Here is a 16583-nt window from a genome sequence, read left to right as displayed (position 1 = left end):
GTGGACAGCAGGAGAACCCGGATGACACTATATCGGCTTTGAAATGAACTCGGGGTTCTGTCTGGTTGAGTACAATGAGCATGGTGGACATACCGAGAACTCACTTGGGAGATGTCAGAGACGGGTTGTGTGTGAAGTCTGAATCCCCAATGTGTCAAGTTTGTACAGTGTCTTCCAATTAACTAGCGAGCTATGTATTTGAGGAGAAAAGTGGTGAGTGTAAGCCCTTGGAAGCTGTGCTGGTAGTGCAAAGATTTACCAATTGAGTTTGGAAAGAAAGCGGGGGATGAAGATTTGAGATTAGAGTGGGACGTGATGAGGATTTTTAAGAATGTTTCTAATGAAAGGACGGTAGCAAAGACAGTGGCCAAGGGGTTGACACTGGATTGGTGTGCGAAGGCGATAGAATAGAAGAGCGTGGGACTGCCACTAGACAGGGTCTTGGAAAAATTATTCAGGAGGCCAACTTTCACTAATTTAACATTTAGATGTGGTCAGTAATGGCCTCCGTGTGACATTACTCAAGGGTATGGGACTTCCTCCACTTCTTCAAGTGAGTGCACAAAGATGTATTCAGAGAGTGGATTTGGCTGTAACCGGGCTGGCCTGTCAGTTACTAAGAGTGGAGAGGATAGAGAGAATTGAAAGCCAACTACACGCATTATGAAAATACTGTAGGAGGCAGAGATGAGAAAGGGGGCAGTTGATGGTGGATCTGCTCAACGTAGACAAGGGGTGAGTTGGACAACAACTTATATTTGATACAATAATGACTAATTCTTGGGGTGTTGGGGACAAGCAAAGGGAAGGTGAATATCATTGTCATCTGAATTTGGACATAGTCAGAAGGTGAGGGTTTTTTTTCGAAGCAAGTGAGGTTGAGATATTAATATAGCATAAGGATTTACACTGTTAATTAGAGGGGATAGTCTAGGCAATGGAAAGGGAGTGGTCTCAGATAAGATGGGTGACAAGAATTCTTTTGAAAATGTATATATGCCTTTTAAATACGAGTGTGCCGCATACTTTTCTAGAGGAAAGTACTTAATTTGAGGTGGTTGTTTCCGGTGCTGGCAGTGGTACTTAATTGTCAATTCCGGCGCTTGTGACTGTCCGACACAAGGGGGCGCTGTGTGGCTAATTTAGAGCTGACCACAACAACAGTTCATTATTAATTTAATAAACATTAAAAATTACTATTACCTGCCGCCCAAACCATTCTTATAGCCTTGGGGGCCTGAAATTGTCTGACTTTTCATACTTGTAAGAGTGTGAGGGTTAGCAGTTGTGTTGCTACTATCATTGGCAGAATGGCAGGGGCAAGCTGCAGTAGCCGCCTGACAAGAGCCCATCACTTATGTTTTGTACAAATGAAACACTGGAAGATGACCCTTCAGTGGTTGGTATCTCTTGGCGAATTTACTGTGAAACTAAAATATTGTGTTTTATTATTAGCTACATTTCTGAGAGCTCCAAGGCAGATATTGGTGTCTTAGCTGTGGATTCTTATTCGATGTTTGCAGGGCTTTTCTCTGTACCCTACATCAGTGGGCATGCGCTTTCATTTTTCTTGATGCCTTCATATTGCCTATAGGCACTGCTTAGCCGCACTTGAATGATTTGCTACAGTTTATGTCACAGACCAGACCCCTCTGCTCTACACCGCGAAGTCAAACAGGCCATGGGTGTGGGATGGAAACATTATCCAAGTAAATAATGTAATGCACACCTTCACCCAGAAGGGCTGAATAACAGATGCATATTGTTACTCAACTCAATGGTACTCATTTTATTGACCTCAGAAGGATGAAAGGCTGAGTAGACCCACTGGGATTTGAACCTGTGACCATGAGGTCAAACACAGGCCTCTACAGTGGACGCATTAGTCCACTAAGCCACCAGACCCAGCATTGGGACTATTGTGGGACAATTTCTTCCTCAGTACTAGTGGCGCGGTTAATGCAAAATGTATGGTAACTCCGGTCACCATTTTTGAGGGATTGCGAATCACTTCTGAGTTGTCCTCATCATTTCGATGAGTCCGAATGGAGCGGACACAACTGGTCTGAATGAAATAAAAAACATCACTTACCTGCCTATTTTTTATCTTCTTTTAGTGCGATCCATATGTAAAAATATCAATAGGGAAAAAATCGATTGTTGATCAAGACAATTACATCCCGTGTACACTGGAGCCAGTCTTTGGGAAGTAAGTTGGAATTTTTCTTTCGTCTCAATGTTCACCCACCCAAAGTTCCACAACAGTCGTATCACCCACCTCGAAGTTGGGCTTCAGATAATGAAAAGCACAAGCTAGCCATTCAACAAAAAGGTTGCCATTTCAACAGGATGTGCGTGTGTGTAATTTACGCATTGTACACGTATATCACACATCGAATTCTTCATGAGATTAAACATGCAGGTGTATTTGGAGTGTCACATTATGGGCCAGGGAAATGCAGTTGAAATGAGCCTACCTTCAGCATAGTAGTGAGCATGGAATATTCAGAAACATCTAGGAATGCACCTCTTTAGTATTTAGGTTGTTTGTAGGGTCCTTTTCAGGGAAAATTGAATATCTTCACTTTTGTAACCTATGGGGGCATTATGGGAGTTCTGATGCGAGACCCGTGTTGGCTCCAGCAATTAACATGTTTCGAATTAACTGTGTCATGTCTTCATATGTCATCTAGATATACTTATCTTCATACCTTACACCAGAACGGATCTGCCATAATTGGGGCTGATAGCGTCAAAGTGCTCTGATTTGTCTAGGCCCAAGGTTGTATGCATGTGTGCAGTGAAGAGTATCTTGTACTTTTTCTATTCCAATGCATTTTGATTGGGTCGAGTTGGTAACTTGGGTGTAAATCTCCATAGTACGTAAATACCATAAAAAGAAGCGCATATGTTCATTACTCTTTATTCATTGGCGGTATTTGTTGTGTTAACCATTGCCACGGTGGCAGGGTATAACTGAACAGGCAAGATGGAATATAAATTGCCAACAGTGCACACAGTCATGGACTGTCCGATGCAGGCGGGCGCTGCAGTGAAGGTTTTGCTCCATCGCATGACTGAGGGCCACGCTCCTGCCTGAGTCCCATAAGAAGAGGAGCTGGGACTTGACTTCCAAGCACTTTCCCATTCCTTTCCCCTGGCTCTAGGATTCTCAGCTGGTTAGTGATGCGAAGAGGTGGCCGCTTATGAGAGGGGACGCAACCACAGTGTTTAATTTAATCTAATAAAAGTAATATCATACATATTCAAGACTCTCCAGGCATTAGAAGGCATTGGAGAAATCAGTAATCCATTCTGAAACTGGAGAAGAGACTTAGGGCCTGATTTAGATGTTGGCAGGCGGGTTACTCCATCACAGCGTTGACGGATATCCTGTATGCTGAAATATAAATTCCATAGAAGATAATAGAATAAATATTTCAGTGGACCGGATATCCACCAAGATCTAAATGAGCCCATAAATAATTGGGAGGGTTTTGAAAGGACCACTGCATGCAAGGGCTTCTGTGTTGGATGGATGTTACTGCCGCCACCAATACTCCAACGTGAAGCACTGGTGAGGAGGCTGATAATGTTCTCCCTTCTGTCCAGGATGTTCGAGTTGACCTGCACTCTCCCGATGGAGAAGGACCTGAAAGTTGCACTCTATGACTACGACCTATTGTCCAAGGATGAAAAGATCGGGGAGACGGTAATAGACCTGGAGAACCGGTTCTTGTCGAAGTACTTGGCACGATGTGGCCTCCCAGAAACCTACTGCACGTGAGTACAACAGCCAATTAATTTACTGCAAATGTTGTTCCATTAAAACATGAGTGACTTCTCAACTGTGAGTAAGGATGGTTGAACTGCAAGTAGGCTTCCATGGAGAAGAACTGCAGTGTTACACGAAAGCCACAGGTTCCTTCTTCTAGTTTTCAGGCTATTTCACAAGGCAAGTGGTGATGCAAGTGAAAACTGTTCCCACCAGATCACTAGGTAAATTAATTAACGATCTGTACTTTCTGCGATAGTATAATATATTCTGGGTGTTGTAGTCTTGTTTTTCTTCCATTGACTTAATTATACGAGTACACCTGAAATCAAGGATTTGCAGGTGAAACGTTCAGGACGTTCAGGACTGGAGACAGTGTCCACAGTGACCTTGTGTGATGTGGTCGCTCTCGTTGCCATGGACTGCTGCAGATCACAAATCGACCTGGCACATAGTTGAATGCTAGGGTGGGTCTCAGCCGGTCCTAGTTGGTTTCAAAAGAGGAACCAATCAGCTAATATTGTTAGGCTAAACAGTGATGCAGGACAACGGTACAATTCTGAAGTCTTTTTTCTATGTTTGTTTTTGACTCCTTAGTTCTGGACCCAATCAGTGGCGAGACCAGCTCCGGCCATCTCAGCTCCTGCACATGTTCTGCCAGCAGAGAAAATGCAAAGCTCCCATGTATAAGGAGGACAAGATAGTATTCAGAGGGCACGAGTATTCCCTCGCACAGTTTGGTAAAGTACTATCTATGCATTATATGGATCCATTGGGGTTTCATGGGAGCGCAAAGAAAATGATGCATTTTGTCTTGATTTTAATTAAATTAATTCCAGAGAATGCAGTGCACAGGCCGATTATAGATGTCCAAAGAGAGGCTGGTGCTACTTCCAATTTTAGCGATGCGAGTCATAAACCTTTCTTTAATAAATGCAAACAAATATATGAAAGAAATAGCATTTATCTCATCTAAGGCCCCTTTCAGTTTGAGGACAGGCCAAATGGGTTTGGTGCCGCAGCAGATTAGTCTTTTAAGGAAACATCCACTACCCATCCACATGTGTTACTCAAGTCACAGAACCGACCACAGGAATATGCAAAAGCATCCAGTCATGTCACAGGATATCCGCCTACCACAGGGAACCTGGAACACAGCATCATGCCTTGGGACTTGGGAATGTTTGTTGCACTCTCATCCACCGCTCCATGGTACTGTCTGTCTAGCCATCACTATCTGGAAGCGGCATTCACACCCAGCTTCAATATGATGTATTGTTTGTATCCACAGGTGAACCCTGGGCTGGTTAAGTTAGACTAATGGGTTTGTAATGCAACCTAACCTTGCCTTGAACACAGTGATTGTTTGAGCAGTGGCGTAACATTAGCCCGCACAGTCACTGCGCTCTAGGGCGCCCCCTCTGGCGCTATGCACGGGCGGCGGGCCCCTGGTCTGAGAGCTCCTGACTGGTTCCCGGGGTGGGTGGGGCACCCTCCATTTACTTTGCAGGGGGTCCCCCTCAAGTTTTGTTACTCCACCGGATTTGAGTTATGAGCATGGCCGCCAGTCAGTCTTGCAACGGGCTTGCATTACGACATGTTTATTTACTGCCGCGCATGCTCCAGTTACTAGTGGAAGTAAGTGAAGAGCCAAAGGGCCGTGCACTGAGGACACGCCCAGGGACACCTTACTCTTTCCATAAATTACATGCATAGGCTCACCGCATTTGTCAGAGGAAAATACCAACCATTTGTTGATGTTTCAAAATCCGTTAGTGATGAGAGCTGGCACTTGAGTATGTTTATTTTGTGCACTCCTCTGTTGTTTTAATTTGGTAATTGTCCCTTTGTTTACATAGTCATTAATGAATGATTAGGCAGCTTTGAAATGCATTGCAATTGATTTCTTGTAATTGCAGCTTTATTTTTATACTTCCAATTAATCCATCAGGATTCATATATTGCTGCTAATCACCCAATAGGATATCCAGATACCTCCAGGCCCCAGCAGGCTCATTTGGAGAGCCAGGTCTTTATGGCCCTTCTTAATTCCAGACTGAGGTTATGGTCCAGAGGTGCGTGGGGAGGCTGCTCCAGGTCTTTGCAGGGATGTGGGAGAAGTAGCGTCCTCCACTTCTGCTTCGGTGGATGCGGGGAGTGTGGGCAAGAGCTGGTAGGGTGGAGTGTAGTCTTATAAATTGTTGGTGGAAATTCAGGTGGTGGTTAATGTAGGTGGGTTCCTTGGTTTTGTAGAGCCTTGCATGCGTGGGTGAGCTGCTTGAATTGGTATTTCCTCTATATGGGGAGCTAGTGGAGTTGTCTGTGGTGGGGTGTGATGTGGGTTCATCAGAGGAGGTTGAGAATGAGTCTGAGTGTGGCGTTCTGTATGGTTTGGAGTCTCTGTAGGAGGTCTGCGGCGATTCCTACGTAGAGAGCATTGCCATAGTCCAATCGGCTGGTGATAAGGGCTTGTGTCACCGTGCATCTTTTGTTCAGGGATAGTCACTTGAAACTCTTCCATAGCATGAGTTGGGTGGGGAAGCAGGAGGAGGAGATGGCGTGGACATGTGATTTCATGGTCAGCTTGTTGTTGATCATGATTCAGAGGTTTCTGGCGTGGTCAGCGGGTATGGGTGCGGGGTCCAAGGCTGAGGGCCACCAGTAGTCATTCCAGGGGTTGCTGTGGTTGTCGAAGATCAGTGCATCCTTCTTGTCCATGTTCAAGTTCAGGCAGTTGTTCATCATCCAGTCGGTGACAGGTGTCATGCATCTGTGGAAGCTGGTCCTGCTTGTGATAGGGTCGTCGGTGAGGGAGAGGATGAGTTGTGTGTTGTCCATGTAGGACACTATGTTGTGACCGTGATATTTGGTGATGTTGGCTAGTGAGGTCAAGTGTGTATTTAAGAGCGTAGGGCTGAGGGATGAGCCCTAGGGGACACCGCTTACGATGCTCTTGGGTTCGAAGGTGAAAGGTGGTAAGTGGGACCTCTGTGTCCTTCCGGTGAGGAAAGAGCTGATTCTTCAGAGTGCGTCCCCTTGAATGCGGATGTGGTTGAGTCTTTCGATCAGCATGTGGTGGGATACGATGTAGAAGGCTGCTGAGAGGCCGAGGAGGATCAGAGCGCTGCTCTTTCTCCTGAGTCGAGGAGCGTTCATATGCCCTCGGTGCCTCGATCTGGGTGGTCTCGGTGCTGTGATTGCTGCGGCAGCCGGATTGGGAGGCGTCAAGTAGCTGGTTCTGCTCCAGGTGTGTCGTGAGTTGCCTGTTGATACTCTTTTCCAGTACCTTGGCTGGAAATGGGAGCAAATAAAAAGAAATACAGGTCATTGCTGATTTCCCACATTTTTATTAGATTGACATGAAAAATACTGCCTTACAAGGGGTCAACTCCATATACGTGTTAATCCTTCGAAGAGGGAGAGCGGTACAGCGCTGCCAATGCTGTTTGGGCTTTTAGAGAGAAAAGCAGTAAATAAAGTGCTCAACTGGAGTTTCCTCTCTCTCATTAAGAAAACAAGCTGCCTGTTTTGGGTTATGCTCCTTTGCTCAGAAGAACTCTCAGCCACAGCAAATAATAACAACCATTGGCACAGTCAACAAGACTAAATCAGTGTTGGCTCCTCTCGCTTGTCTGCCTCTCCCACAATTCTTTGACTTTGTTATTCAAATCTCTGACTCCTTATTCAGTTGTATACTTCTCAGTTACATCTGTAGACCTGTGGCCTTTCAAATGAGGTACACAATTTTCTTGACATCCACATTAAACGAAAAAAATACATTTCCTGATCTGTTTGGACATTAGCACATCACATTCTTACTGTAGAGGCTTTCTCTGCAGTAATTACTAAGAAACTGATTTCACAGCATCCAACTGCTCCAAATGCTCGATCTCGCCATGGACAGACAATACAGATTTGATTCCATCGAACTATAGGTTTCGCACTTTCCCTCTTTTCGTGATTGTAGCATTGGGAACCCTCCATTAGGACAAAGCCGGAATCACGCTGTGCCTTCACAGCGCCGGCAACAGAATTAAAGCATCTTTAGCATGCAATCGTTCTGCACACAAGTTGTTACAACGGATTGCTTCAGGGGCGCGCTATGGTAGAGTGGTGTATCCTACTGTTACACATACTGAAGTTGGAATAGTAAATTAAACTATTCCAATATCCAGCGCCCTCCTCAGGCAAGTCGTTAAAACGACTTGCGTGCAAAATGATTGCGTGCTAAAGACGCATTCATTCTGTTGCCGGTGCTGTGAAGGACGCATTCATTCAAATGACGGAGTTCCTAAGGCATTCGTGAAAAACGCATGTGGAATTCCATCATATGTTCGTTAGCATTTAACATGCCATGCTTTACACAGAAGGGTTGGCCTGGAACTTCAGCTCTCTATATTCAAGATCATCCATACATCCATCATTCATCCATCCATTCATTCATCCAGCCAATCACCCATCTATCCAACCATCCATCCATCCATCCATCCATCCATCTATCCATCCATCCATTCATCACTATAAATAAATACGTATGAGATTGGAGACAGGAGGATAGTGAATGACTGGTGAGAACTGTCAAGGTTTTTCAAAGCACGATCAATTGGTGATATTCTCATACTGCAATTTATGTATTTTTCATGGCAGAGGGACACAAACCGGCCAATCCACATTTGGGCTCCAAATTTGAGCGCCTCGCTTTGTACACCCTCCGAAAGCAGGAGGTGGTACCGGAACACGTGGAGACAAGGCCTCTGTACAGCCCGCTGCAGCCGGAAATTGAACAGGTAAGAAAGGGATCTGAAAAAACGAACCTAATCTGAATCTAATCCTTTATATAAAAAGCACTCCAAGTAGAAGTTTTTATCCACAATGATCAAATAGGTCCTAGGCTTCAAGGACTCTTGCTTTTGCTTCCAAAACTGAATGAAGACTTTTCCCTGCAAGTCAGTGCCAGAGAGTTCTCCAAACTCCAGGGCTGGATGGAGAACCTAGAGCCAGTGGTGTAACGTAAAATGATAACACTATCCTATGCACATGCTGTTCTTATCATTACTTCTAGGTCAGTATGTACTTTGTAATACAGTTACAGGTTTAAGATATACAGTAAGAACAGCTCTTTTCCAATAATTGTAGTTGTTTGGTGTTCTTATTGTTCTTTAATTTGATGGATTGCCCAGCCAACACGTTTCGTCGCGGGTGATATCCCATTCAACTTCTTCAGGGCTATCTAGCAAGTGGTAGAATTCAATCTCGTTCTCCCCGCCGGTTCTACTTCCGTCCCTGCTGCCCGTTAATCACTTCTCCGTCTATGCTGTTCTGTAGTTTACCCACGCTGTGGTTGTATCTATCAATTGGCCCTCGTGTGCTCTGTATTCCCCTACACAGTCTCCTGTTACTATATGCCCTTCTTCTTGCCGGCCACAGGTGGGTGCCCCCGTACAGGTACCTGAGCGAGTACGCTTCAGTCCTCAGCCGCTCCGTGCGTGTCCTGGACGACCCAAAAGTAACGTAAAATGATAGTGGCCCTCAGCTGAATGTGGGAAGGGGCCACTAAGAGTACCATATCTCACAGGCCTTGGACTCAATCGGGGCACCCTGATGGGTGGACCCGCTTTGCGAAAAAGGGTCCTGCTTTATGCCCCTCCCAAGAGCAGCGCTGAAAATTGTGGAATACCAGCCCCACTTTGCAACAAACAATGTTAGCGAGCAAGTCCGACCCTCTGTCGAGGAATTGAAGGATGGGTATCCCTCACAAGCAATTTTTGTTTTAAAAAAGAGTTCCAAACAATGTGGACCTGATTCACAAAGCTGTTCGGATGTGTAAGTCTGGCTTACGAGTACAAGTAGCCATTTTTACAAGTGCAAAACCACTCTGGAATTCTCAGAAGTCTTAAAAGGATTTACTCATGGAAAGATTGTGACGTGAGTAAATCTACTCCTATTAGCAGGGTTGGGCACCCCCAAGCATGAGGATCTGAGAAGTTGGTGCACAACCATGCTCTTACCAAATCTCAACCTGGATGTGAAAGGAGACTCTTCCGAAAAAATGATGTAAGTCCCTCTCCTGTGTAGCAAGGGGAGTGGGACACTCTCAGAATTGGGGGGAGTGAGGGAAAGGGTTTCTCCAGGGGCAAAGAGTTTTTCCCTGCAGAAGAAAAAAGATAGAACAAAATGCAAGTGCCTTTGTTTGTACTTGCTCTGTATTTTTCATGTGAGAATATACATTTGTATATTTTTGGATGTGAAATTAAATTGACCCAAAAATAAGTAAGCCAGAATGAAGCAACTGGCACAGGCATCCAGATGTGACCTGGAAAAACATGTGTGAATTCCAAAAAAGGTGCGAATATTACTGCAAGCGCATGAGGGAGAGCTAAGGGAGTACAATATTGACTTTATCATGAATCGAGTCCTGCATGCTTTTTTAGGGCAATGCTCAGTATCTAGAAACAGTTGTATGACGGAACCCCGCAGGCATTTACCCCGCCCGCATGCCTTTGCAACGCAGTTGGTACCCCACGAGCAATGTTACCACAAGTTACTTTCAAGCTTGCAAGTCATTATACCGACTTGCTTTAGGGGACGGGGACTAAATTACAATTACAACACCAGTCTACGCAACAGTAGGAAAGGTGTTGGACTCCCAACACCAGTTCAACAAAGCGCCCTCTACAGCAAGTCTTTGTAACGACTTGCATGCTAAAGTTACGTGTGGGAACGTCGGATGTATGTTGTTACAATGCGTGGTATTACCACTTGTACCGTTACAACGCAGGTTTTACAACGCAAGTCGGTACAACGACTTGCGATGGGGGGCGCTGAATAGTGGAATAGTTTAATTTACTATTCCAACTCCAGTCCCCGTGGATAGTAGGGAAGGTGTTGGATAGTAAATTAAACTATTCCCTATCCTACAGCGCCCTCCAGCGCAAGTCGTTGTAACGACTTTCGTTGTAAAACCTGCGTGGTAACGGTACCGCGTTGTAAAAGATTAGTGGTAAAGGATGTTCCCCGGTAACGTCACATGCGGGGTACCAACCTCGTTGTAAAGGCGGGTGTTTGTAAATGATGCAGGCCTGTGACCCGCATTGTGGGAAAACTGCAGGAAGTGTTCTGCCCTTCCTTAACCAGTGCGCGGATCTTCACACTAGTAATGTTCAACTAGTTTCGTACTAGCTCTGAAGCGCTGCAAACTCAGCAACAATGACCTTTCACTCTCTGAACTCCTTGGAATGCTCTGTTGTCAAACATCCCTCGCAGTAATGAAGGCAGAAAGCCTTTATTATGCAGAATGTTCTGTGAAACATCAAAAAGAGAGGAAATATTCACTTGATAATTTGATGTGGTTCTGGAGACCGCAGACCCTTCACGGGCCAGTGAGACGAACCGCTTCTGATCCGCCTCTGCAGACACTGCTTAGTCTTTTTACGTAACTGAATTGTTTTGGAGTCATTTGTGTGATTTATTTTCCGGTTCTGGTAGTGTTTAAAAACATGATAGAGCACGCCATGATCTGCAGAGAATTCAGTTTTTTTGTAATGGCCTAAAGCATACAAGTGGCTTTTTTTTATTGTAGCCCACTGCAGCGGGCGATACTGGCTGTTAAAGGGCCTTAATCTGAGTTATAGGCTGAGCCATAGGCGAGGGCCTACAAGATGGACGGAGGCTTTAACAAGCATTATAGCCCGACGCTGAAGGGCAATAACGATATTATAGCGTTCCACCCACTGCAGATAGAATGTTCTAAATTATTAAGGGAGATACAGAAAGACAAAAGAGGACTGCTGGAGCAGAAGGCCTGTAACAGCTATTATTGACCCTAAGTCTCTTCATTGGAGCGCTCAACATTCCATTGTTCTAATATAGCCTTATAGCGCGCTGCTGAGATCTATGCTGTTTGTTAAAGGCCTTGAACCCGAGTCATAGGCCCGAGGTGCAAGCAAGGGCCTATAACGATGGAGAGGGTATTTAACAACCAGTATACCGCTCAGCAGGGAGCTATAAAGCTATTAGAGCATTACACCTACTTAGGGTAGGATGTTCTAAATTAATATGGGATTTATCAAAGTGTTATTTCAATGTCAACTTACAACCCTATAAGGGCATTCAAACTAACTGAGTAAGGGATAATTTACTGTATCATGCAGTGTACCTGACCCAGCTGTCACATCACCTCCAGTGCATCTTCAATGATGTGTCCAAACTATGGTCTAGCACCAAACAGATCTTAGAGGCCACGGACAGCTGGAAACACATGCAGTCCCATCTCTAATACTAGGCGCTGGCCTGGAACCTTCTGGTCAAGACATGGGAAAAACGCTGACCAGTGGGCATGATTTGCAGTAACTAAAAAACCTCCAAAGTCTGGAGGAAAACTGTAATTACGGGGTGGAATCCACCAACGGAATCTCCTTCGTCATAGGGATAATACTGTGGGGGAAATTCAACAAGCAGATTTCACCCTGTATTTGGGGATTCCAGCAGAAATTGGAGGTGCTTCAGTTACAACTTTCCCAAAGTGTAAATGAAGCCTTAAGTAAAATAATATCCGTTCTTCATTGGTTTTTGGCAGTATTCTTGTATGGCGCCAGCAGACGATAGCCTATGTTTTGAACAATTGTTGGTAATGCCAATATGTCTGGCTTGTAGTTTGAGTCTTGACTAAAAACATTTTTTTTTAAAGTCTGCTAGGGTGTAAATGGTGTAAAAATAAGGCAAAAATTATTTTCTGTCAACAATTCACTGATAAGAATGAGAGAAAGAATAAAATGTGTAGTAACTCAGTGTACTTTTAAAAAAAAATCTTTTTATTAATTCTAGATAAACAGCGGTGATTATCACTTACATTCAATACATTGAATTACAGATCTTCCTGGTAACCCTTATTACAAAACTTAGGTGGTTAGAAGCAACTGTTTCAGTCATTCAATAAGCATTCGGTCTTACAGTGTGGTCGTCATCTGGGGCAACATGTGGGGGTTCGCAGATGTGACCCCTATACTCGTTCCAGTTGGTCGATACACCAATCCATTCCCGGGGACAGCCTCTGGCCACGTAGACTGTCCTTTCCTGGAGCATACACCAGTCCATGTCATTTTGCCATGAGGCCAAGTTCGGAGGAGACCCCACCCCCCATTGCCTGGCAATGTTCCTTTTAGCGATTGCAAATCCCAGCGTGGCCCACAACCTCCCATGTGCGGTAAAGTCATTAGGCTCCCAGATATTTAGAAGACATCTTTTCGCCTCTACTCTCAATGCCACCTCCCACACCTCTTGCATGCATCGGTGAATGCGGCGCTAGTAGGTATGGATCTGCGGACATTCCCACAGTATGTAGAAGAACGATCCCTCCGCCCCACACCCTCTTTTACAGAGCCCGTTCTCACTGCGGCCCATCAATCTCAGCCTAGTACAAGATATGTAGACTCTATGTAGAACTTTAAGCTGGATCAGCCACAGTCTGGCCGATATGGCCACTTCCTTTGGGGATGCAAGGGCAGATCTCCATTCCTCCTCGTCGATTTCCAACCTGTCCGCCTCCCACTTCCCTCTAAGTGGCTGGAGTAGGTCTGGGGAGTTGTTGATGATCTTCTTGTATGTAAGGGATATGGCATGTTCAGGCAGGAGGCAGTCAAGGAGTCTGTCCCCAGGGAGGAGGCAGCAGGGGGCATGGTACCCTGGGGAATATTGGATTGCAATGAGTGTCTGACTTGCAAGTATCTAAAGTGGTCTGTGCGTGTAAGCTCATACGTGCTCTGGAGTGAATCAAAGGAGACAACCCCCCCCAGGGCCCCACAGGTCATGGACATGGGAGATCCCGATGAGGTCCCAATTGTGGAATCCTTTCGTCCGACCAAGGGTGCCCAGCTGTTCGGACACACACAACGGCGTAGCCATCGTCAAGGTGTCAGCCCATCCCAGCTATCGCTGGACCGTATGCCAAAGTCTAACCGAGTGACTGGTGGGCCCCGTAAGAGGGTACCTGCCAGGCCTTGAGTATAGAGCAGCCTCAAAATTACCCCCGGGTAGTAGCCAACGGTCCATTGCAAAGCCTGGGTCGGCACCGGCCGCGTATGTGCCCTGATTAATGGTGGGCGGCCCAATAATATGACCGAATGTCCGGGAGCGCAATTCCTCCGTCATACCAGCCTAGGGTGAGTTTCTGAAGGGAGATGCAGGGCTTCCCCATCCATAGAAGCTCTCGTAGTACAGACTCAATAGACGCAAAATAGGATTGTGGGACCAAGTCAGGATGGTTCTGCAGGGCATATAGAAATCTGGGCAGCGCCATCATTTTAAAGAGGGATGCCCTTCCAAGGAGGGAGAGCGGTAACTTCCTCCATGCCGCTGAATCCCGCTGGAAGCGCTGCAGTGGGGGCAGGAGGTTATGTTCGTATCTGGCGGTCTTCTCTTTGGAAATAAAAATTCCCAGATAGCGGAACCCATCCGTGGCGGTAGTAATGGGACAATTCCGAGGGGGCACGGGAGGGTCTCCGTGAAGAACATACATCACTGACTTGCCCCAGTTAATACTATATCCAGAGTTCCTTCCGAAACTCGTGAAAATATCCATAGCTACATTAAGCAATCGGCGGGGTCGCGTGAGGTAAAGGAGGATGTCGTCCGCATATAACGAAATCCTGTCCTCCCATCCATCCGTCCAACGGATGCCCTTCAGTGACAGGTCCTGCCTAATCCAGGCCGCAAGAGGCTCTAGGGATAAGGCGAACAGTAGGGGGGACAGGGGGCACCCTTGTCTAGTCCCCCTCTCCAGTTTGAAAACTGCGGAGAGCTTGTTATTGACTGTAACCTGGGCCAAAGGCTCCGTATAGAGGAGACGAACCCACCGCACAAACTCAGGACTAAATCCCATCTTCCGTAGGACCGCCATCCTATATGGCCATTCTAGGGTGTCAAACGCCATCGTGGCGTCCAGTGACACCACTACCGCGTCTTCCCCAAGGGTGTGGCTACGCCCCAGAACTCCGTGTAATCATCGAAGGTTAAGCGCCGTGTTACGGCCGGGCTTAAAGCCTGATTGATCCGGATGGACCAACGTGTGTAGGACAGGACGGAGTCGGTTAGCCAGCACCTTGGCCAATACCTTCGGCTCCGAGTTGAGCAGCGAGATGGGTCTGTATGAAGCGCATGTGTCTCTAGGTTTGCCTTCCTTAGGGATGGCCACTGTAGTAGCTATACGCTGGTCCCGACCCCGATCTCTGCTTTCTTTGAACAACTGCTTTAAATAAGGGCTGACTGTGTCGGCCTTGAGCTTGAAAAGCTCAATGGGCAGGCCGTTCGGACCAAGAGCTTTTCCTGGATGAAGGTCGCCTATGGCACGACCCACCTCCTCAGTAGTGAGTGGCACCTCTAGGGCCTCACGGTCCTCCTCCGACAGGGTTGGTAGCCGGATGTCCTGTAACAAGTCAGCGGAGTCTTCCTCCGGCCTCTCTGACCCCCTGCTATAAACCATCCGGTAGTGCAGTTCAAACTCATGGACAATATCGGCCGGGTCTGTGACAACGACTCCTGAGTCAGTTCTAAGCTCCGTCACTACTTTCTGCATCTGTTGTTTCCTGTCGAGCCAGGCCATCAGCTTGCCCGCCTTGTCCCCCTGATCATATATCCTCCCTTCCTTGTCTCTGATGACTTTTTTGGCAGCATCAGTGGCCAGTGCTTTATATTCCGTGCTCTTAAGTTGCATCTGATGGGTCACTCTAGGGGGATGTATGACGTTACAACGCATACTTTTACCACGCATACCATTACAACGCGGTTTTTACCACGCATACCATTACAACGCATAGCGCTTTGGGGTGCTGGATAGTGAATAGTTTAATTTACTATTCCAACTCCAGTCCCCGTGGACACTAGGGAAGGTTATTGGATAGTAAATTAACCTATTCCCTATCCTAGAGCGCCCCCCAGCGCAATGCGTTGTAATGGTATGCGTGGTAAAAACCGCGTTGTAATGGTAGTGCGTGGTAAAAAATGCGTGGTAAAGGTTGTATACCACTCTAGGGTCGTCCTGGGTCGGAGTTGCCGCCTCCTATGCCTGGAGGTCCGTCTCCACTTGGACCATTTGAGCCTCCCGCTCATTGCGGCGACCAGCAATCGTCGAGAGGGCTTCCCCTCGGATCACTGTTTTGAAGGCCTCCCATAGTGCCACCCCGGAGTCTACCGTCCCAACATTTTCAGCGAAATAACGGGTGATGGGCAGAATAAGTGTCTTCCTCATATCCTCATTACGAAGGTACCACGCATTGATCGGTGCTATGCAGCCCACCCTCCTTTCGCCCAGGGTGATATGCACCAACACTGGGGAGTGGTCCGAAATTCCCCTAGCCAGGAGTGTGGCTTCTTGCACGGTGGTTCCCTGCTGTATAGGTGCTAAAATGTAGTCAATAGGGAAGAAGGATCGGTGCGGGCCCGAGAAAAAGGTGTATTGGTTGTCAAGTGGGTGTTTAAGTCGCCATAGGTCAGTAAGGCCGAATGTGTCAGTGAAGTCCGCCAGCCATGTGTGTCCTGATGGCAGGGTCCTAGGGGGGTGCCTATCCAAAGTACCCGAGACCACCGCGTTGAAGTCCCCTCCCACTACTAGTTGCCCATCCGGAAGGGACAGAAGCAATTTTCCCAAGTCTTGGACTCTTGGTATGTTTGTGTCTGCAGCCTAGGTGGGACATAGGTGGAAACCAGGCTCACCCCCGGCCCTCCGATTTCCCTGAAATGGCAGCATAGCGGCCCAGATGGTCCAAGTACGTGCGATCCACTACCAACGGCAGATTGCGACGCACCATTAGGCCCA

General features: G+C 46.7%; 1 protein-coding gene across 1 annotated transcript in view; it reads left to right on the top strand.

Moving 5' to 3' along the window:
- The window catches only part of DYSF (dysferlin), a 1004398-nt gene that overhangs the window by 900235 nt on the left and 87580 nt on the right, over positions 1-16583 (top strand). Inside the window, exons 48-51 of the mRNA XM_078674496.1 lie at positions 2118-2209; positions 3613-3783; positions 4373-4515; positions 8423-8562. Coding sequence (XP_078530622.1) covers positions 2118-2209; positions 3613-3783; positions 4373-4515; positions 8423-8562 — 546 coding nt within the window. The remainder of the gene's footprint in view (positions 1-2117; positions 2210-3612; positions 3784-4372; positions 4516-8422; positions 8563-16583) is intronic.

Source organism: Lissotriton helveticus, chromosome 2_1, assembly GCF_964261635.1.
Source record: "Lissotriton helveticus chromosome 2_1, aLisHel1.1, whole genome shotgun sequence".
NCBI classification, from domain to species: Eukaryota; Metazoa; Chordata; class Amphibia; order Caudata; family Salamandridae; genus Lissotriton; species Lissotriton helveticus.
Note: the sequence above shows the minus strand (reverse complement) of the source record. Positions and strands in the feature narration are given on the sequence as shown.